At 38.9% G+C, this 21,848-nt stretch overlaps 1 protein-coding gene across 3 annotated transcripts in view; it reads left to right on the forward strand.

Annotated features, from left to right (window-relative positions):
• tspan4a (tetraspanin 4a) overlaps window positions 1-21,848 on the forward strand; it is a 308,346-nt gene that overhangs the window by 262,141 nt on the left and 24,357 nt on the right. For all 3 annotated transcript variants that reach the window (XM_074667196.1, XM_074667195.1, XM_074667194.1), the window contains 2 exons: window positions 7,924-8,025; window positions 13,124-13,255. In XM_074667196.1, the coding sequence (XP_074523297.1) occupies window positions 7,924-8,025; window positions 13,124-13,255 (234 nt within the window). The remainder of the gene's footprint in view (window positions 1-7,923; window positions 8,026-13,123; window positions 13,256-21,848) is intronic.

A 21,848-nucleotide genomic window follows, 5' to 3' on the forward strand; every position in this document is an offset into this window, starting at 1 on the left:
TCAGTCATATTGGAAAAACGCGCTGCACACACTACAACACACATCGGTGTTTCCAGAGGACACTTAAAACTGATGCACACTCCCGACACGCTTGTTGTTGCCAGGGATTGTTGTTTGCCAGCGTGCTGTGTTTCTAACGTTTTGTGTTGTGGTCTTTGCAGCGCGTTTTCTAAATGCTGCTAGTGTTGTGAAATTGATGAACATGTTTTTCTAATTTGGTTGTGTTTTGTTTTGCTCGTGCATTCTTAAGTTGCAGAGCTGTGAGCTCTCAGGGCCACCGTAGCAGGTGGTTTCCAAGCACAACTTCACAACATGCCACTTCTCAGGCATCCTGCAAAACTAGGAGGCTTGAGTATCTGCTGCGACCTGCTGGAGCAGGGATGCAGCTGGACTGTAGCAGCAACAGAGTGGATCCAGTGAGTTCACACAGTGGCTTGAATAGAAACTGATTTGATCCAGTGCTGTGATGGAGCAGAGACACTTCTAGTGTAATTTTCCTGTAACTTTCATCTACCTGTGGCCTCAGTTTTGTTGGAGCGTTTTTTGGTGCCTCCTGCTGGTCTGGTCTGGCTGGGCCCTGAATTCTTGTTCCTGTTCCTAAACGCTTCAGTACTGAATTTTGAAACACCTTGATCTTAGACTATTGAGGAAGAAGACAATGGGCTCTAATTTCGTAGACCAGGCACAGCGCAGGCGCACCTGCCCTGTGCCGGCCTTTGCCGCTTGGACAGGGTGTGACCGGCACACTTTGCAAGTTTCCTGCAGTGCCAAGAGATGCGCACTGAAGGCTCAGAGGAGAGCAGAGGAGCGCGTCCACGCCTCCCTCCGCGCAAATGGCAGAGAGGGAGGAGAAAAGAGCGCCTCTCCTCACCTTTAAATGCGCGGCAGCCGAGGCACAGCGTCTGATTGGTCTGACTGATCCCCAGCACCGCGGAAACAGTGCTGGTAGCGGAGACGGTCAGAGCCGCTGTCCCTGCAGCAGGAGAATGGACAGCGGGGCACATCGGAGGACACGAAGCGCGTCACCTTGTGGGCCAGCTCCATTCAGGCTTATCCATTCAGAATACTTTTGATCCACCTGCACTCCTGGTTTGTCATCACCAAATAGCAGAACCTTTGGTGATATACTGTATACTCTCCCGGTGTCTCCACCTCATCCTCCTTACAATAATGTACTCCATCTTTTTAGATCACGTTAAAAATAAAGACTAAAACAGAGAAATATGGGAAATCCCGGGTAAATCCTGAGTGACAAACATTTATTTTGTCTTTTTTTCTTCATCTTTTCTCTCCCTCTTTTCTTTGAATTAAATGAAATGAGAGAACCAGATATATACTCAGTATCAGATGTTAAGGCTGTTTGTTGTTTAATTGTAAGATGTGCATCAAACTTCCTGCTGCCGTCAGGTTAACTTTCCATTATGACAAACGGCTTTAATCTGACATCAGATGTGACGGGACAGTTAATATAGATATAAATGTATATGCTGGTTCAGACAGTTACATTAAATAGTGATTGCTGTGATTGTTTAATTGCATTAAAATGTGCCTGACACTCTGGAAACCTGCCTCTGAGGCTTTGTTGACATGTGTGCACAAGTGCGCCTGTCACCAATTTACAGCTGCGGAGGGTGCGCTTTGCGTCGAGGATAGACCAGGTTGGAGCTGGTGAGCTTTCAGCGCACTTTCTGCGCTGTTTTTGGCATGAAATTGTCACTGCGCCAACATGAATCTGCCGTCAACTCCCCCTGGCGCGCAGTCACACCCATCTCTGCGCAGACGGTCTACCAAATTGTCAAATTGGCAGTGCATGGCGCTGCGCCACACAACATTAACACTGCGCAGGGTGCGCCAGGCTTGCGCCCCCTGCCCTGCGCCACAAAATTAGAGCCCATAGAGTCCAACCAGCCAAGGAGTTCAGTCAGCCTGAATCCAAAAAACTTTACTCAAAACAAGCCATCTTATACAAAGCGAGTTAATAGGTCTGTGGAGAATCAACTCAACTCCAGTCTTAACTCCACAGCCCCTGTACTCTGGGCTGATCTTGTAGACACTGAAAAAGCAACGTTGGTCACCTGTTCTTCCAGGACGCACAGGGCTGAGGAGTTATTTACGATTTGGTTTACTCTCAACCCAAAGCTGAGGGGGCAGGAGGGAAAACTGGCAGCTACAATAAAGCTGCTACACATTCCTTAGTTTTTAGATTGTCCCAGTGTGGACGTCACTAAATAAATGTCACAACAGTTTGAGGAACACCCCCAGGTTGGCACTTCAAGCCCAATGTCTTTTCCATCTTTGCTTCTTTGCATTTTAACCCCATCAAAAGGTGTATTTTATTCTGAAAGTCAACCAGGTGTTTGCTCCTGTCCTAACGTTCTGTTATGAAACCCGTTTAGCTGCAGCGTTAGCCGCATGCACGACTGCAAACAATCCTCCAGTTAACTAATTACACCATGAAAGAGACTCAGGTGAAGATTACGTCATAATTGAGGGGAACCTTCTAGAAAACCCATTAAACAAACTCAAACTGCGGATGTCTACTACTCATAAAAAATAATAAACCTGGCGAACGGTAACGTGCGACTGAGAGAAGATCAAGAAAAACATTTTTGGAGGCAGAGGAATGAACTGGTGACGGACTGCTGTTATCGGAGAGTAAACAAAGAGAAAGAGAAAGTTTGGCGATCTTGAACAGAGTGAATGTGTGTGCTGTTTCTGAGCGCACAGTAGAAAACCTCAATAATAAATGGATACATATTTTTTTATCCCAAATAGCAACGTGTTGCAGATTGCAATGTCCGCCTTTAAACAGCTGAACAGGCGCTGTTATCCTGCCATTAGCGCCTGTAACGGTGGGGTCTACCTCCATTAAACCTAAAGATTTTTTGGGCCGTTAACCTGGCTCATGCATACCGCTAATCAACTTTTTTTCACCGTTAGTACAAATGGTTCGTTTCGTCGCTCCTGCAGAAATAGAAGTTTTGTGGATCTGATCCTGGTGATTCTGACCCGCCGGAGTAGAGCTGGAGCGATGAACATGCTAGCTTGAATTGACAGCTTTCAGATCAGGAGATGAGATGGAGAGAAGACGGTGAAAGCAAAGTGCAAACACTGTTGCATTATCCAGGAATCCCTGGACGTGAGTGAATAACCAAATGTCTGACACAGATGTGGCATTTTGCTCATGTAACCCTGAGTGTCACGGTGTTATCCTCCAAATGATGATGAAAATAAACTCTGAATTTCAAAGAACAAACACTTTGAAGCTCCGCTCTCATCCCAGTCATGGTTGCAGAGCTAACACTGTAGCTTTCCTGGTATAAATTCTCTGAAGGAGGATTTTAAAAATATTTTCAAACCCTGAATCATCTCACATTCAAGTTTCTGCTTTGGTAGTTCTCCCATTTCTTCCCTCTGCGAGCGCGGCGCCGGTTTGGCCCCTGCAGGCTGCCTTATTAATGGAAGGGTGTGAAATCTTTGGCAGAAACGTCTGTTGCATCACCACATCCTTCTGCCTTTTTCGTGACACTTTCATCTGCAATCAGCCAGTTTTAAAGGAAAGGTGTGTGTTCACCTCTGAGTGTGATAGAAAACCTGATTAATCATCATCCAGCAGCACTTACAGTGAACGACGTCTCACGGAAACGTCTGATTTCACGGTGTGAGACGTTCTGGAGGTTTCTCCAGGTTACCAATGATCCCATTCAGCTCTTTGATGGATTAAGTATTAAGTCAAGGATGCTCGTGAAATGTTTGCTACAACCCACCTTTAACACAAAATGTTGTGTGGTGAACTCGAGGCCTCGGCTGAAGCGAGAGCTTTTGAAGTTTGGGATTTAACGAGACGTTGGGCGTCTGCAGCGCCGACACCGAGAGGCTGCAGTATCCAGGAGAACAAGGTCAGCGGGAATCAATGCCGCTGATGTCAGATGAGATTGACCACCTGGACGTGTAAACAAGCCTGAGCAGCCTCTGTGTGTGTGAGTGTGTGTGTGTGTGTGTGTGTGTTTGTTTGCATTAGCCGGCCGTCTGATTGAACTGTTGATTTTAAAAGAATGAATTTCAGCTCGGGCTGAGCGCGGTTGTGTTTAAGCTTGTTTATCTCTGCGTGTGTTATCACACCCCCTCTTTGTTATCTTTGATTCAGAGCTCACAGGAAAAAGCTGTTTTTTTATTTTAGTTTAATGTTTTTTATCTTGTTTGTTTAGGTTTAACACAGCTGAACCAGAGCAGAGAAAGTGAAGTGACAGCGATCTGAATTCAGCGTGTTTACTGACCCGACGTCCTGCAGCGTGATTCACTTCTCGTTTCTAAGTTTAGCAAAAGTTTCTGTTGTTGAGCAGTTTATTAGTCTGAGAGCACTTCAGTGTGAGTGTATGTAAACTGTATCCTCTCTCAGTCCATTTACTCAGGCTTAGAAGAGGAGTCATGTAACATCATCCACTTTAAATCTCCAATAAAACCTCGTGTTGAGGCTGGTTTGGAGCTAAACTCCTGTAAACTCCAGCTCCACCTGAGAAACACTGGGAACACCTGCTCTGCCAGATTGATTTTCTTTTTCTGAAACCATCTGAGAGTCAACTTTGCCGTGTGCTTTGGATGGTTGTCCTGCTGGAAGGTCCAGCCACGTCTCATCTTCATCATCCTGGTGGATGGCAGCAGATTCAGATCAAGAATTTCCCCATACATGGCTCCATTCATTGCTCCGTCAGTTAGATGAAGTTTGCCAACACCATGAGATGAGAAACAACCCCATGCCATGATGCTTCACCTCCAAACTTCACTGTTGGTGTAGTGTTTTTTGGCTGATGTGCAGAGCCATTTCTCCTCCAAACATGGTCTGTAGTATGACAGCCCAAAAGTTCAGTTTTGGTCTCATCTGACCAGACAACATTCTCCCAGTATTCTACAGGCTTGTCAAGATGCTGTTTAGCAAACTTTAAACCAGCTTCAACATGCCTTTTCTTGAGGAATGGAGTCTTGTGGGCTGAGCGTCCATAGAGGCCATGGTGGTGGAGTGCATTGCCTATTGTTTTCTCTGTAACAATTGTACCTGCTGCCTCCAAGTCTTTCTGGAGCACTTTCAGGGTGGTCCTTGGCTGGTTGAGTCCTCTTCTGACTATCTTTCTGACTCCCTGGTCAGAAATCTTCAAGGAGCTCCTGTGCGTGGCCTGTTGATGGTAAGGTGGTGCTTCTTCCACTTGTGAGTAATGGCCCCAACGGTGCTGACTGGAATATTCAGGTGCTTTGATATAAGTCTGTAACCAGTTCCATTCTGATGCTGAGCAACAATCAGGTTGTGAATGTCTTCAGAGAGCTCTTTGCCTTTACCCATCATGAGGTGTGTGCTATTTACCTGCTTGGTGAAAAAAACACCTTTTTTATAGGACCATCAATTTGCTCTAGCCCAGCTGATGTTGGTTTGCACTAATTGGAAGTTCAAGTAATAATTACTGACAGATTTCAGGTGGTATGGTGCATTTCCTTGCCAAAGTATACAGCCTTTCCATGGTGTGTTCAATACTTTTTTCCTGTGTTATCGTACTTAATTCAACATAATCATTATTTATGGACCTGAACGTTGTGATTTCTTTTCATGTGTGGATTATTGGAGTTAATACCAATGTCTGGGAGAAATTTTGTTTGAATTGCAGCTTTGGAAATAAATGTGATGAGAAAACAAAAAATTTCCCCACTGTATGAGTCCACTTTTAGGACACACTTCCATATGTTTCAGATTCTCTGGGAAAAACTTCTCAGTGCGTGGAAATCACTTCGTAAATGAGGGATACGTTGGGAAAGTATCAGCACGAGTCGGTAAAATCTGCCTCCTGCAAACTGAGTGATTTTGTCATCAATAGCTCAGCTCCCAGTCGTCTGTTACGTTTCATTTTTGATTTTTTTATTTAGCAGCACATTTTTCTGTGGGTTGGGAGGAAATTGTATTCAATTCAGTACTTGCAGCAGTTTATTGTTCAGTGTTTGAATCGTTGTCTGTCAAACATATCCCGTTATACTCGCTCAGTCTGCTGTTGAATAAAGATAAAAATCTCAGTGAAGTGGGATGTTTTGCTAGAATAACCCACTCACGCTACAGAATCTTGGATTTGAATCATTATTTTACAACTGGACTTTTTATGTGAACGGACTTGACTTTTCTTTAACCAGGTTCGTGCCATTGAGATTAAAAACCTCCTTTTCGAGGGCGACCTGTCTGAGACAGGCAGCAGCAGAAACACAGAGTTACAGACAGAAAAACACAAAGGTTTGATTTATTTCTAAGTACTTCTATTTCTCCTCTTGGAGGCAGAGCAGGGTGACTTGAAAGATAATAAGAGGCCATCCAAGAGCCACAAAATCTACTTTATTCTACTATAAAGACTATAAAGTGTATACAATTCTACACATTCTTAGTGAGAAGTGAATAATTATCTAAACTAGAAGTTTTTTGAATATATGAAATTGTACATGTGATGTCTTAGATTTATTATTTTCATTTGCAAAAAATTAAAAGCAAAATATTTTTTTTTTTAAAAATGCAAAAATTCTGAAATTTCAACAATTGTGCAAACAGTTTAAAATTTTTGATATTTCAAAAATTTGAAAAAATTTGAAAAACTTTAAATGTAAAAAAATTGCAAAAATATTTATATTTTTTTTTAAAATAGCATTTTTTAATTGAAATATTAGAAAATAAGCACAAGTTCTTAAATTTTAACAATTATGTAAAAAAAAATTTTTAATGAGATTTAAAAATATTGGAAAATTTTGGAATTATAAAAACAGATCGGAAAAAAAATATTCAAAAAAAATCTTAATTTTAAGTAAAAAAAACAAAACTAATAATTTGAAATGTTGAAAAGTTGCACAAATTCTGAAATTTCAACAATTATGATTTTTTTTTTAAAAGATCTGAGATTTAAAAAATTTACAAAAATTTCAGACAATTATAAAATTTAAAAAAAAAGCAAAAAAGAGAGTTAGCACTGGTTGTGTTAATTAATTTGTTCATGTTTTGTGAATTGTTATAAGAATTGTGCTAACTTGACTTTTCATGACAATAAGGAAGAATTTTTAAGTTTTTTGGGGGGGTTGTTTTCTCTAAAACCATGAATGGTTCTCTGTTTTAATATTTTCATTATAAAACTTTTTTCATGTTGTATTCATGAAATGTCTGTATTCTTGATGTACTGATAGAAAATAACCTTTGTAAGAAAATATATAAAGTGAAATACTATGGTAGCCTCAAAATAAATCATCCCTTTTTAAAGTCTCCTTTTGTTGAATTTTTAGTTGGATTAACTTTTCCAAATTAACCATATTATTGGTTATTAAAAAGATAACTATCTGTAGGTGCTTCAGGTGTGAGTTCAAGGCAAACGGCCAAACTTGGGGACGGGTGGCGACCCGACCTGTCACTGCTGAAATCCACCCACATTTGGCGGGTTGGCTGGTGTTGACGTCAAACTCTGACCATCATATGTCATACCAGGGTCGTTACAGTGCAAACATCATGCAGCGTGGTTACTTCTGTGGATTTCCATGTTTATTTTTCTTCTTTGACATCTCCGACCTGTTCTGTGTTATTTCTGTGGAGTTATCCTCTTTGATGCTGGAGTCTGTCACTAAGTCTGAAGCCCATACGCTGGGATAGGGTATGCTGTCATGAAAGAACAGACCACGTCAGAGAGTTTGGACCAATCAGAGTCCAGTATCTGACATTCACAGACAGATTGCTCTGCAGGTTTTTTTTTGTTTCTCAGAGAAAACAAAGAAAATGAATGTGTTAGCTGTTACCACTCGACTCTTTATCACATTATCTCTGCTCTGATGAAAACTGGAATGAGCCGGCTGAAATGAGATTGGCTAAATGATCCTGTTTTCTCTCCTGACACAACCATTTCTCCTGTCTCCTTATCTCAGATTGATCACTACGCACAGACGGACCTGAAGAAGGGCCTCCAGCTGTTCGGCACAGAGGGCAACGTGGGTTTGACCAACGCCTGGATGATCGTACAAACTGATGTAAGATATGAGCTCACCGCAGGGGGCGGCGGCGTGGGTCTGAGAACAGAAACCAAACGATGAAGAAGCAGCTGCATCAGTCTGCAGACGCAGTTTTCTGAGGTCAAGACGCTTTAAAATAAACCCTGACGACCAGCTGCGTGCACTTTAGTGCCATTTAGCAAGTCAGCCCGCGCACAACATCCCTGTCACAAGCTGAGATACATGACGCTGTTTCTGCATTATTCATTGTGACAGTCCTTACTCTGGCCGTCCTCCATGTGTACCACCGTGATCACAATGAAGTAAAGGGAGTTTTGCAAGGACGGGGAAAATACTTCGAAAAAATATATCCTGAAAAAAATTTATAAATCTGTGTAAGAAAAATGTGCAAATGATTCACATCTGATGGTCGTCAGGGTTATAAATATGAGCCTGTTTGGAAAGATGGAGACTAGTATAGAAGCCTATTTCCACCAGTTAAAGAGAAAACTCATCATTGTGAGATAAAAATGTGAAATTATGATGTAAAAAAGTTTTTTGTATAAAAAAAATTGTGTAAAAAAGAAATTATGGGACATTCAGTCCAAATTATAAAAGAAATCTCGTTAATTTGATATATAAAGTCAACCATATGAGATAAATAGTTATAATAATGAAATAAAAAGTCAAAATGACGAGATAAAAATGCAAAATTATGATATAAAATTTAAAAATTATGAGACAAAGTCCAAATTATAAGAGAAATCTCATAATTTGGGGATTGAAAGTCGACAATATGAGATGAATAGTTATAATTATGAAATAAAAAGTCAAAATTCTGATATAAATTTTGAAATTGAGGAATAAAATACACAATATGAGAGAAAAAAAAGTCAAAATTATGAGATAAAATTTCACATTAAGAGCTAAAAGTTTAAATTTGGGATAAAAATGTGCGATAAAAAGTCAAAATTATAAGTTAGAAAGTCAAAATTATAAGAGAAATTTTAGAATTTTGAGATAGAAAGTTGAGAATATGAGATAAATAGATATGGTTATGAAATAAAAAGTCTAAATTATGAGATAAAAAAGTCAAGATTATGAGCTTAAAATTAATAATTGTGAAATAAATCATAATTATGGGATACATTTAAAAATTATGGAATAAGATACACAATTTGAGATTTAAAAATAAATCAAAATTATGAAATAAAGTTTAAAATTATCAGATAAAATGTCACATTATAAGATAAAAGTTTAAATTTGGGATTCTATTTTTTTAATCCCATATTGAATAGAATATTCTTCAATGAAATAATATTCTATTCTATAGGAGTTAAAAAAAAAGTCAAAATGATGAGATAAAAGTTTGAAATTGGGGGAAAAAAAGTCAAATTATTAGATGAAATTTTAAATTATGGGATGAAAAGTCGAAAAAATTAAACTAATTTTTTTCTACTTTTTAAGCATATAATTTTAACTTTTTATCTTGTGAATTTTTATCTCATAATTTTGACTTTTTATGAATTCCTTTATTGTAACTGGCAGTAATGGGCTTCCATAGAGCAGGAACAGGGCAGGATTAAGTAGTAGTAGTAACGTCCGTAGGAGAGCAGAGGAGTTGTGGTGTGAGGAGAACCAGAGGAGAACGGAGCAGGTGTCCCGATGAGTTAGCGCTGTTAGCTAGTGGTATGGAGCCTAGTGCTGTGTTCACATCAACATATTTACAGTTTGAGATCAGATTCACTGACTTAAAAAATAAGTAGTATGCGTCAGAGCTGATTATAAAGCAACATGCTATGAGCCGTCATGATAAAGTTCACAAAGAGACAGACATAGCATGATGCTACTCTGCCTTCTGGTATCCCCTCTGTTGCTGGGTTAGCACAGCTAGCTCGTCCATCTTATTGGAGACAGATCTTATGTTCCCAATAACGATGGATGGAAGGACAGGTCCATGTCTCACCTCCTTCTCCTAACTTGTGGGGAAACATCTGGCCTAGCACCAGTTAGCATTGACATGCTACAGGCTGCTAACAGCTGATTTTACATGTAAACAATGCAGCCATGGTTACATGTAGGATCTCCAGACAAACACAGGAGAAAAAGTAGTAAAAATATCACTGAAGACAAAACCAGTTTGGTGTCTATGACCAACAAATGAGCCACACAAAGTAGTTCAGCGTTGGTGCAGAGCTGTTTGGTTTATATTTCTCCTTTTCTCTGCACAGTTTGGACAGGACGCTGCGGTCTTCCTAGGTAATGGGATGTATAAACGAGCAGGATAAAGAAAAACCGACAGCGGTCTGCAGTGAAGGAAATGTTTGTGCAGACAGTAACAAACACCCAGAGCTTTCAGAGTTTAACTGCTGTGGTAAATTACTGTCAGGGAGATTAATGCAAACATCACAGACTCTCAGAGGTAATCTTTGTCTCCAGCTCTCACTTTGATGTGCTTTTTGCTTTGTAATATTTATATTTTCAAATTCCTCTGTGAAGAAAAACACAATGTGAGAAACGGAGATTTTGGAATTAAGGATTGCCGAGGACGGATACCGCTGCTGGTGAAAGCCTCAGGGAGACATCAGATGATGGATCGGAGGCTTCGGGGCTCCCTGGACCTTTTTTCCTACGCCACAGATAGCAGCGTTACGCCGTGTAGTTTTGATCCATTAGCAAATGTGCGGTAAACGCTGGATGTGTGGCTGTGTTCATGTGTGTCTGCTGTCTGGAGGGCATACTGCGTTAGCGTGCACACACGCTAACTGAAAAAGCATAAAGGATGATAGGGAACTGCATTGGTATGCAAATTATGCATGCAAATGTGTTTGTGGATTTGCATGCGTGGGTGTAAATGTGCAGGAAGCAAGGTGGTATTATGAGGAGAATGTGCCTGGAAATATGTGTGCAGGCATGAAATCACACTCCTCATGTTGTCAGACCAGGAGAAGACGCTCTGCTCCTGTCCCTGCTCTGCTCGCACTCCCAGGACTCCTCCAAACGCGCTGAGTCACTGAATTTACAACAAAGTAAGACGTCCCCGGAGCAAAGTTCACCCTGGAAATTATTAACGACCGCTTACGCAACAGAGGATGATCTACATACAAAAGGAGCAGTAGTAAAAACATCCACACGGTGCAGGACGTCCCTCCATAAATCAAGGAGTCACCGCGCACGGGTTGTTAGCGTTAGCATTTGAATATCACAGCGTCTTTGAATCGTCCTCATACTTTGAAACTTTGGGTCCTACATACGCCACATTTAAATTCAGGCGTAGCTGATGATAAATCACAAACTAATCCGTTGTTAAAGAAGGTGAAGGAACTACTCACACATTGCACTCTTGTATATATTTGCACTCTGAGGCACACATACAGCCCTCAGGGCTCTTGGAGTCAGGGGTGGCAGAGGGGCGACTAGGGCAGGCAGTGAGAGGGGGATCTGTGGGCTCCCACTCGACATGTTTCCCCCCAGTTTCAATGCACCACACTACACTTAGAGCAGCACCCAGTCACGGTGGAGGGTGAATGTATCTTTGTTTGGGATAATAAGGAGGGACAGGGGGTGTGGGGTCCAGCTCCGTGCTGGGGAGCAGTCTCCATCTACTGGAGCGGTGGTGGTGGTGGTGGTCTCCGGTTGCGGCTGGGCTCTGGGGCCCGTGGGTGGGGGCCCTGCTGGATCTTGAGCGGGAGTGCAGTGGTGAGATCGTGGTAAGGCCCACCACCAGGAGAGCTGCGGCTGAGGCAAGTGCCAGAAACCACCACCAGGTGCCAAGGGAGGCAGAGTGTTTAAGTGTCTTGAAAATTTTTGGAACCTGAAATTTTTGCATTTTTTCCAATTTTTTTTTTTTTCATTTTTGCAAATTTTTTGAAATCTTCAATTTTTTTTAAACATTTGCAAAATTGTTAAAATTATAGGATTTGTGCAATTGTCTTAAGATAAACAAAAAAAATAATAATTTTGCAAATATTTATTTTTTTGTAATTTTTTTTAATTTAATAAATCTATGCAAATGATTTGAAAATAAAAATCTAAGACATCACTTTAAAGATAAGCTTAGATAGCTTTATAAATATATTATTTTTTTTTATCTTTTTAAAGCTTAAGAAAATTGCACAAATCATGAAATTTCAACAATTTTGCGAATGTTTCAAAAAAATTGAAAATTTCCAAAATTTGCAAAAAAAAAAAAAAATTAAAAAAGCAAAAATTGCAACCCCCCCCCCCCCCCCCCCCAAAAAAAAAAAAAAAAAAAAAAAATATATATATATATATATATATATATATATATATATATATATATATATATATATATATATATATATATATATATATATATATATATATATATAAAAATTAATGTTAGCCACAGGTGCATGGAAAGTTTGTGGGCTGTTGATGTAAGAAAAATAAAAAATCTTTATCTTAATAATGTATTTTTTAAACCTATCTAAGCTAATCTTTAAAGTGATGTTTTACATTTTTATTTTCAAAACATTTGCATAGATTAATAAAAAAAAAAAGATTTAAAATGTTTGCAAAAAGTTTTTTTTTATCTTTAGAAAATTGCACAAATCCTGAAATTTCAACAATTTTGTGAAGGTTTCAAAAAAATTGAAGATTTCTAAAATTTGCAAAAATGTAAAAAAAATGTAAAAAAAAAAATAAAAATAAAGAGAAAAAATTGCAAAAACCTTAAATTAAAAAAAAAAACAAAAAACACGTTATGTTAGCCACAGGTGCATGGAAAGTTGGTGGGCTGTTGATGAAAGAAAAATAGAAATTGTTTATTTTAATAATGTTTTTTAAAGCTACAAGGAGCCACCCCAAAGGAATCAAAGGGCCACATGAGGCTCCAGAGCCACAGGTTGAAGACCCCTGATCTAAACTCATCATAAAGAGAGGAAGATGAGGATGAGGAGAAATGAGTTTAAGGCTCTGAGACAAATGAGATGTGGATTGTTCAAAGAGCGCTGCGGCCTGAAGATAAACATACAAATTATTTTTCTGGTTGAACCTGATTGAAGGTGAATCACTTCCTGACGTGGAGCGGTTTGTTTGATATGATGCATTAGCATGCCGCTGTGATAACAGTAAAAGGACAGATTTCCTTAACGCTCCCGTCTCTCTGATGCAGTTTCGCTGCTGTGGCGTCACCAACCACACGGACTGGTTCGAGGTCTACAACGCCAGCCGCGTGCCGGACTCCTGCTGCCTGGAGTACAGCGACAACTGTGGCCTGTACAACCCGGGGACGTGGTGGACGGCGGTGAGTTCTGGCACATTTTCCATCTCAACTTTCATGAAACAGATTTTATTTTCACCACTAACAGAAACACATTTCACCCTGAGAGCTGAACTCTTCCTGCAGCACAGAATCAATGCTGTTTGTGATTTCAATGCATTTTAATGGGCTGTGGAGTGGGGAGGATGCAGCACTCTCTACCTGCTACACACACTCTCAGTTAAGGAGGCATTTTATCTTGTTTTTTCATATTTCTGAGCATGAGACTGAAAAACAGCAGCTTATATCCTTTAGATCTCTCAAGTGTGAACGCCTCAAACTTCATCCTGTCTGATAAAGTGGTGTAAAATCCAGCACATTAGTCACACGGTGGATTGTGGCGGCCTCCCAGGTTCTTCATAAAGACTCCCACTGTGTTCAGCAATGCACAGTTTCTATGCATATGTGTAGCTCTTTCCAACAGTTTGTTATTCTGTCTGTCCTCCCAGACAAGTTTCTCCTACGGGGGACCAAATAAATTCAAACTAAACTGTGTCGTGCTGCTATGGCGTCACGCCAATACATTACTGATGCGGCTATCAGCATCTAGCTTACATGCCACTGACCACAAGGGGGCACGGTTGGCTGTGGACACACAAAATGGCACCAGGCTTTACTGATCCAACCCGTACCAAACAGTACTGATCTGAACTGGACTGCTTGGTAGAAACAGGGCTTTTGATAAACACTGGGATTGGTTAGAGGATAAAAGTATGTAATGGGATACAAAGTCAGGGAATCTGTTGTAATTCTTTTAAATAGTGGCTTTTTGAAATTTATACAGGAAGAGTAAGAAACTTAGCTCTTAAGACACGATACCAGTGTTATCTATTTATTTATTTATTTATTTATTTAATTCTATTTATTTATTTTATTTTATTTATTTTATTTTATTTATTTATTTGTTTATTTTAATTATTCATTTATTTATTTTATTTTTATTTTTATTTTTTGGGAGAAATTTTTCTTTTTAATTTTTTTTTTTTTTTTGGGGGGGGGGGTGGTTAACATGGAACATTATCTGAGACAGGGTCAGTTTTGTAAAAAAAAAAAAGATAGTACAAAACGTATTGCATGCATAAATGCTGCTGCATATGATGTAAATGTGCATCAGATATACATTTTACAATGCAATGATACAGAAAGCAAACAGACTAAACATACAGACAATAAATTAAAAAAAAAAAACAGATGAATTAATAAATAAATGAACTAACAGCTTCACTTCATGTCATGGTCTGTTTTCATTACTTAAAGAACTGCCTGAACAACCTAAATAGATCACATTATCAGATAATTTCCAACCATCCTTCACCTCCAACCATAAAGGTCGAGTCTCTGCTGTACTGATGCGATCAATCTTTCCATGAGATGCACATCTCAACCTCTGCTTCCGTTCAGACACATCCAGTGATTTAACATTCTTCCAATTTGCCGTTACAGTTTACTTGGCAACCGCTGATAAAATATGCAGAATATATACTGCTCCAAAAAATAAAGGGGACACTAAAATAACACATCCTTGATCTGAATGAATGAAATATTCTTTGTGCTGACGACAAAATCACACAAAAGTTATCAACGGATCAAATGTGTTAACTAGTGCTGGGCAAGTTAACGCATTATTTTTGCGTTAACTCGTCAATTTATTAACGCCGTTGAATATTTTATTGCACGTTAGAGCATGTTGCTCACATGCTTTTATTTTGTAAATGTCTGTCGCTGACCAGAAGTGAAATTGGCGGAAAAACACGATGAGTAACCAAAACAAGCATGGAGAAGAGCGGCTATATTTTTTCATCCATCGCTAGTGTTATCATAAAGTCAGCTCGTCTACCGTCTTCAGACTACGACTTCAAGTTTGAAGGTTGTCCTTACCGGTTTGAGCCTGAGTACACGGACGAGGAGCTCCATGAAAGAAGGATGCAGAGGGAGAGAGACGAAGAGCACGTCCACGACTCAATGCCAACTGGTGGTGCGTTTGTGGACAGTGTTCGCCTATGGCAACAGAAGAGGACTGTGTTTGTGATAACGATGGATAGTGATGGATGAAAAAATATAGCCGAAATGAGCGATTTTGCAGAGATTATGTCCCGCGCTGAAGCTCCCTTGCCGTGGCCCCTGCTAAGTGCGGCTAAAATCTGTTGGATCTAAATCACTTCTGAAGGACTCCGAGCTGCACGATGTTTGTCTGAGTGAGTATATGAGCATGCACACACCTATAAATAAGGTCCAGGTGTCAAAAAACTGGAGTTGCCCTTTAAAGGCTCTCGCCGCTTAGTGTATCAGTCTGCGCGCGCAGCGTGCCAGATATAAACAAACACAGGTAGTCTGCCAGGACGAAGAGACACGATGAGAACTAGAGCCTTATTTAGCTGTGTTTTTGTGTGAAAGTAACGCGCTGAAAATTCTCTAAATAAAGCCTGAATGCAGACTGATATCAGATTTTTTCAGTGGGAGTCCGTTTATTTGTGTTTTTGGTCAAGTAAAATATGGCCCCGTCTGAGTGCAGAGGAAACCTGCAGAGGAGCAGGGAGGGGGTGTTTGGTGTGAGCGCCCTGGGCTTCTGCTGCACAAAAACACTGCTGTAGGGGTAATTTCTGCCCTAAACCTTGTGATAGGACCCAACTTGTTCCATCCCGGAGAATCACTTTAATGCCCTGACAGTGGCAATAAGCTTTAAATTTATATTTACATTTTGTGAATTTGATTTGCACTAAATATGTGATTTAACTATTACTGTATAACAAGTACTGATTTAGTGTTTGCATGACAGATGATATGGCACTTTCACAATGCGATTAATTATGATTAATCAGGGAAATCATGCGATTAATTACGATTAAAAGTTTTAATCGTTGCCCAGCTCTAGTGTTAACCCATGAAGGTCTGAATTTGGAGTCACACTCAAAGTTAAAGTGGAAAAACACACTACAGGCTGATCCAACTTTGATGTAATGTCCTTAAAACAAGTCAACATGAAGCTCAGTAGAGTGTGTGGCCTCCACCTGCCTGTATGACCTCCCTACAACACCTGGGCGAGCTCCTGATGAGGTGGTAGATGGTCACCTGAAGGATCTCCTCCCAGACCTGGACTAAAGCATCCACCAACTCCCGGACAGTCTGTGGGGCAAGGTGGTGTTGGTGGATGGAGCGAGACATGATGTCCCAGATGTGCTCAGTTGGATTCAGGTCTGGAGAACGGGCGGGCCGGTCTGGTCTGTGGTCCCCACCTGCAGCACCACTCCTTTATTGGGGGTGTCTTCTAACTGCCTATAATTTCCACCTGTCGTCTTTTCCATTATAACACCAAGTAAATACAGCAGTACATGTAAAGGGATTTCTCTTTCCACCAGTTTCTCGATTTCGTCTTTAATATTTTTCCAGTTTTTGATTTCTTATTTCACCACATTATCTCCTGAGGGATCTTTGACAAAATCTGAAATAACCAAAAGAGAAGGAATAAAATCTACACCGTAAGCTATTAAGCTGTTATGTTCAACACAGTTAAAAAGAATAATTATAATCTCTTGTGAGGGTTTTCTTGGAAACCGTGGTCCAGCCCTGGATGAGGCTCAGGAATCCACAAATAGAAAATCCAGCAGAAATGTTTTTATGATGAAGCAGCACAGAGTGGGTCATGTTCCATTAAAATGTAAATGTGTTATCTATAAAAAGGTAAAAACTCATCTCATCCAATTTCACTCTGGGACTATAATTAACAGAAACAACATTTCTGCTATTCTTCCTGATTTTCTCGTCTGAAATAAACACGGCTGTGAAACGGTCTCACTCTGCAGCCAAAACCCAAACGAGTCCAGCTGTCTGCGTTTGGTCCTCGGCAAGACGCAGATTTACAGTCACAACAGTAATTTATCGATTTAATCTCTTCAGTCTGAGCGGACCTGACCGCCGCGGCTCGTCTAATTTATAATCAGGGTTTTATTTTCTCGTGTTGATTCCAGCGCTGCTCACAGAGTCGTTGATTTCCTTTACCGTGTGAGCTGTTTCTATGTTTACATCCAGTAACTGGCTTTGAACTCTTCCTCGGGAGGTTAATTCTGATGATTCACGCTCCTCTGCTGCTGCCAAGTCAGACAAAAAAAAGTTAAGTTTAAAATCATTAGCGTCGTGTGGAAAAGGAGCTGGATTCGCTGAGAGGGGATGCTTGATGCCTGATGCAGAGCGTGGAGGAGCGTGGCGGGCTCTGCGGAGGATTGCATCAGTGTGAAGAGAGAAACACACAACTTGAACTTCTCAGGTCTCTCCTGATGAATATGCACGGCTGGTTGCTGTTGGAGACGTTGCCAGGACAGCACCAGAGGAAGAAGCTGTTGGAGTGGTAACCGGGCGTGTTGATGTGATAACATGTCAGGGGTTTTTCTGTTAATTACAGATTTCTTCAGAAATAAAACAACACCCACATGTGACCTGTTTGCCCCCCTCTGCGGCTCTGGACCCGTCCTGGATCTGGGGTCTTCACACCGCTGTCATTAACATTCCCGAAGCGAACCGAGCGCTGGTCTTCGTGCCGACAACCACCTGTTCTCTCAGCTCCTCTCCCTTAAACCTGTGATTAGCTCCGCTGGCCCGACCATTCTCCTCAGTCATTAAGTGAAGCCAGAGCCTTTTTTCTTTCAAGTACCACGCTCAAGCCTCGGCTTTGAAAATAAAAAAACACACAGGCTCATCTTCAAAATTCTCTTTTTTCCACAAAGTCTGAGAGAAAGTATTCATGGCGGTCTCTCCTGCTTCAGAAGTCTGTCTTTGAAAACTCTGTCAGGTGTCGAGAGGTCGAAGATCCAACGGACAGAATCAGCTCTTTTGCGTAATGATCTCCTCTTGGCAGCTGATACATCAGATCGTCTCCTCATCGTCCCTTTGTTTCAGAAACTGGCACCAGAGACGACTAAGGCTGAACCATGACACCTCCTAAACAGTTTCCCTACAGATTCAGGTTTACAAAAGTCTAACTTGGTTGATTCGCTATAAATGGGCTCAGAAGAAAGTTGGTTCATCTGTTCAACTGTTTGTTAACGCAGATTCCTAATCAGGAAATAATGTGGCAGCAGTGTATTTATTCATGTGGAGATGATGATGACGAGCTGTTAAAGTTCAAACTCATCAAAAAGGAGACAAAAGGAGATTTAAGAGACTTTAAACATGGTTTCCATGCACCTGTGGCTAACCTCAAGTTTGCAAATTTTCGAAATTTCAAATTCTTTTAAGTTTTTGCAATTTTTTTTAGTTTGAATTGTTTTTATTTTTTTTTCAAAAAAATGCAATTTTTTTGAATTTCAGGTTTTTTGGTTTTTTTTTTTGCAATTTTTAAAAAAAGATATTTTTTATTCTATTTTAATTTATTTCAAAAATTTTTGCGAATTTTTGAAATCTTTTTTTTTAAACCTTTGCAAAATTGGTTAAATTTCAGGTTTTGTGCAATTGTGGTAGGATTTTAAAAATAATATTTTTTACATTTTTTTAAAAGATTTTTTTAATATATATTATTTTTAATCTTTGCATGTTTTGAAAATAAAAATCAAAGACATAGCTTTAAAGCTAAGCTTAGATACCTTTAAAAAAATGAAATTGAAATAAAGAATTTTTATTGGTCTAACATGAACAGCCACCAAATTTTCCACACATCTGTGGCTTCCTTCAACTTTGCAAAGTTTTGAAATTTCAAAATTGTATGAAATTTGTAAAAAATTTCACATAAAATTTGTTTTGATTTTTTTTCAAAATTTTTGCAATTTTTTTAAGCTTTGGGTTTTTGCAATTGTTGCTTTTTGTCATGTTTTATTTCAAATAAAATTGAAATTTTTTGCAAAGTTTTGATATCTTTAATTTTTTTTTAAACCTTTACAAAATTGTTGAAATTTCAGGACTTGTGCAATTTTTCAAGATTTAGCAAAAATAATAATTTTGCATTTTTTTTTATTTTATTTTTTTTATGTTTTTATAATCTTTGCATTTTTTTTGCAAAGAAACATCTTAAACATCACTTTACAGCTTAGCTTAGATAACTTTAAAAAAATAAAATGGAAATAAAGATTTTTTTTGTTTTTCTTGTATCAACAGACCACCAACTTTCCGTACACCTGTGACTAACCTCTAGTTTGGAATTTTTTTAAATTTCAAAATTGTTTGAAATTTTTGCAAAATTTTAAAGTTTGATTTTTTTTCTCAAAAGTTTTGCAAATTTTTTTTCAAGTTTTTTTTTCAAGTTTTTATAATTTTGGCATTTTTTTTTTTTTTTTTTCAAATCTCAATTTTTTTTTTTTTTTAATTTTTGCAAATTTTTGAAATCTTCATTTTTTTTAAAACCTTTTCATAATTGTAGAAATTTCAGAATTTGGGTATTTGCAATTGTTAAAAAATTGCAGAAATTATTTAAACATTTTTTTGTTATTTAAAAATAATAATAGTAATCTTAGCAAATGTTATGAAAATGAAACTCTAAGACATCACATGAATAATTTTATAAATTTAAAAAACTTCTTGGTTAGAAAATTATTGACTCGATATTAAGTGTGCATAGAATTTTAAACACTTTATAGCCTTAATAGTATGTCAAGTAGTATGTCCAGGTGAGCTGAGGCCAAACAGCTCCTATGAAAGTAAAGGTTGCAGACTCCTGCTTTAAACCTTGTTTGTTAAGGGAAAAATAATTGAATTTAATTATTAATTCTCTGCACGGTGAGCCAGCGTCTGGATGCCAACCTGCTGCATTAAGAGGCAGAGCCTTGTTGCCTGTGTTATGGAGCTGTCTAAACATTTCGTTCCACCGTGGGTCGTATTTCTCGCTGTAATGAATCTGTTATATCACCCAACATCTCCTGAGTGACAGACTCAGACAGATTGTTGCTTTAATTGTTCAACATATATTTCCAATCATAAAGCCACAGAGGGAGAGCAGGCAGCAGAGAGCTCTGAGCTCTCCTGTCACACAGCGTGGCGTAAATTTCTCCTGATTAAACCTCGTCAACCTGGGGACACACTCACACACACACACACACACACCAGCCTCCAGCTGATCATTAACTCTCCTCCTCCTCCTCCTCCTCTTCCTCCTCTTCCTCCTGCCAGAAGCCAGTCACCTTTTTCACCGTCCTTCACTGACAGGAGTTCAAGTCTGGCTGCGTTTTCCCTCAGTCTGGGAGAGAAATGTGTCCCAGTGTGAGGTTTGTTTTCAGAGTCAAACACTCATTGTTCGTTTTTTCACACCAGACCTCAAAGGATCCAGTCAGAGATGAACTCACCAGCTGTTCTGCTAACTGTTAAAGCTTTATTTATAATAACATCACTCACAGAGTTCAGCACTGGAGACAAACAAACAGCCACAGGAAGAATGAGGGTGAGACTGGTGGAGTATTAATAAGTTACGCTGTCAACATGTTTCCATCCTCTGAGATAAAACAACAGCTCCATCAGCGCTCAGCGTGTCGCAGGGTGTTATAATGAGTGACGATGATGATGATGATGATGAGTAATAATGATAACTGGATCAGTCAGCTTCAGAGGCTGGAGGGTCACTTCAACACTCTGGTTAATGTGCCGGATGCTGCCTGGAGATGTGACCACAGTCTGATCAAGTGGAGACGAGTGTTGATGGTCGTAGTGCTCTTCATCCCGGCGTCATCAGTTCAATGTGATCTGAATTTAATCCACAGGTTACTCAGAGTGTCGACTGTTTCTGCTGCAGAGGTCATCCTGGGACACACAGTCTGACTGGGTTATTATTTCAAAGGCCTTAAAACCAGGAGAGAACAGCCTCACAGCCTGGGAGAGCAGTACGGTGACTCGATGCTCAGATCGACAACACAATACAACAAACAGTACTTTATTAATCCCTGAAGGAAATCCAGGGTCACAGCAACAAAACAATGAAATTCAATTAAGTACAAAGAGCGAAAAAAAAAAGAAAAAAAAAGAATTTATTAGCAGAATAATAAAATAAGGGCCAATCCCAAATGTCATTCTTACCTCTTCCCTTCCCTCTTTGTCTTACCCCGTAGTCTACCCCAGGAGTCTTCTATCTTTTACTTCCACAGGAGACATTTTCCCTGAGCTCACCTTGATTTAGGTCAGGCAGGAGCCACAAAATCAACTTTATCTTAAAAGTAAAAACTCCAAATTGTATAAAATTCTATGCAAAGCAAAATTTAGTAATAAATTATTAAAAGAAGTTGCTCAAATTTACGATATTTAGTTTTTATAAAGTTTTTTTTTAATTGTGAAAAAAAAGATTTAAAATTTTCGAAAAATTGCAAAAAAATTTCAGAGTAGCAAAATTAAAAAAAAAATCACAAATACATTAAATTTTCAAAAAATTGCAAAAAATGTAAAAAATTAAATCCATTAAATTTCTTTAAAAAATTAAATCCATTAAATTTCTTTAAAAAATTAAATTTCAAAAATTTGCAAAAAGAAATATAATTATAATAATAATAATAATAATACATAATAATAATACATTTAAAACATTTGCTATTTTTTTTAAATTGCCAGACTTAAAATAATTGAACTTAAAAAAATAAAATAAAAAAATGTCAAACATTTTCCAAAAATTAAAAAA

This window comes from Halichoeres trimaculatus, unplaced genomic scaffold (genome assembly GCF_033239565.1).
Source record: "Halichoeres trimaculatus isolate MK-OKI-2021-1 unplaced genomic scaffold, fHalTri1.1 fHalTri1_scaffold_3, whole genome shotgun sequence".
NCBI lineage: Eukaryota > Metazoa > Chordata > Actinopteri > Labriformes > Labridae > Halichoeres > Halichoeres trimaculatus.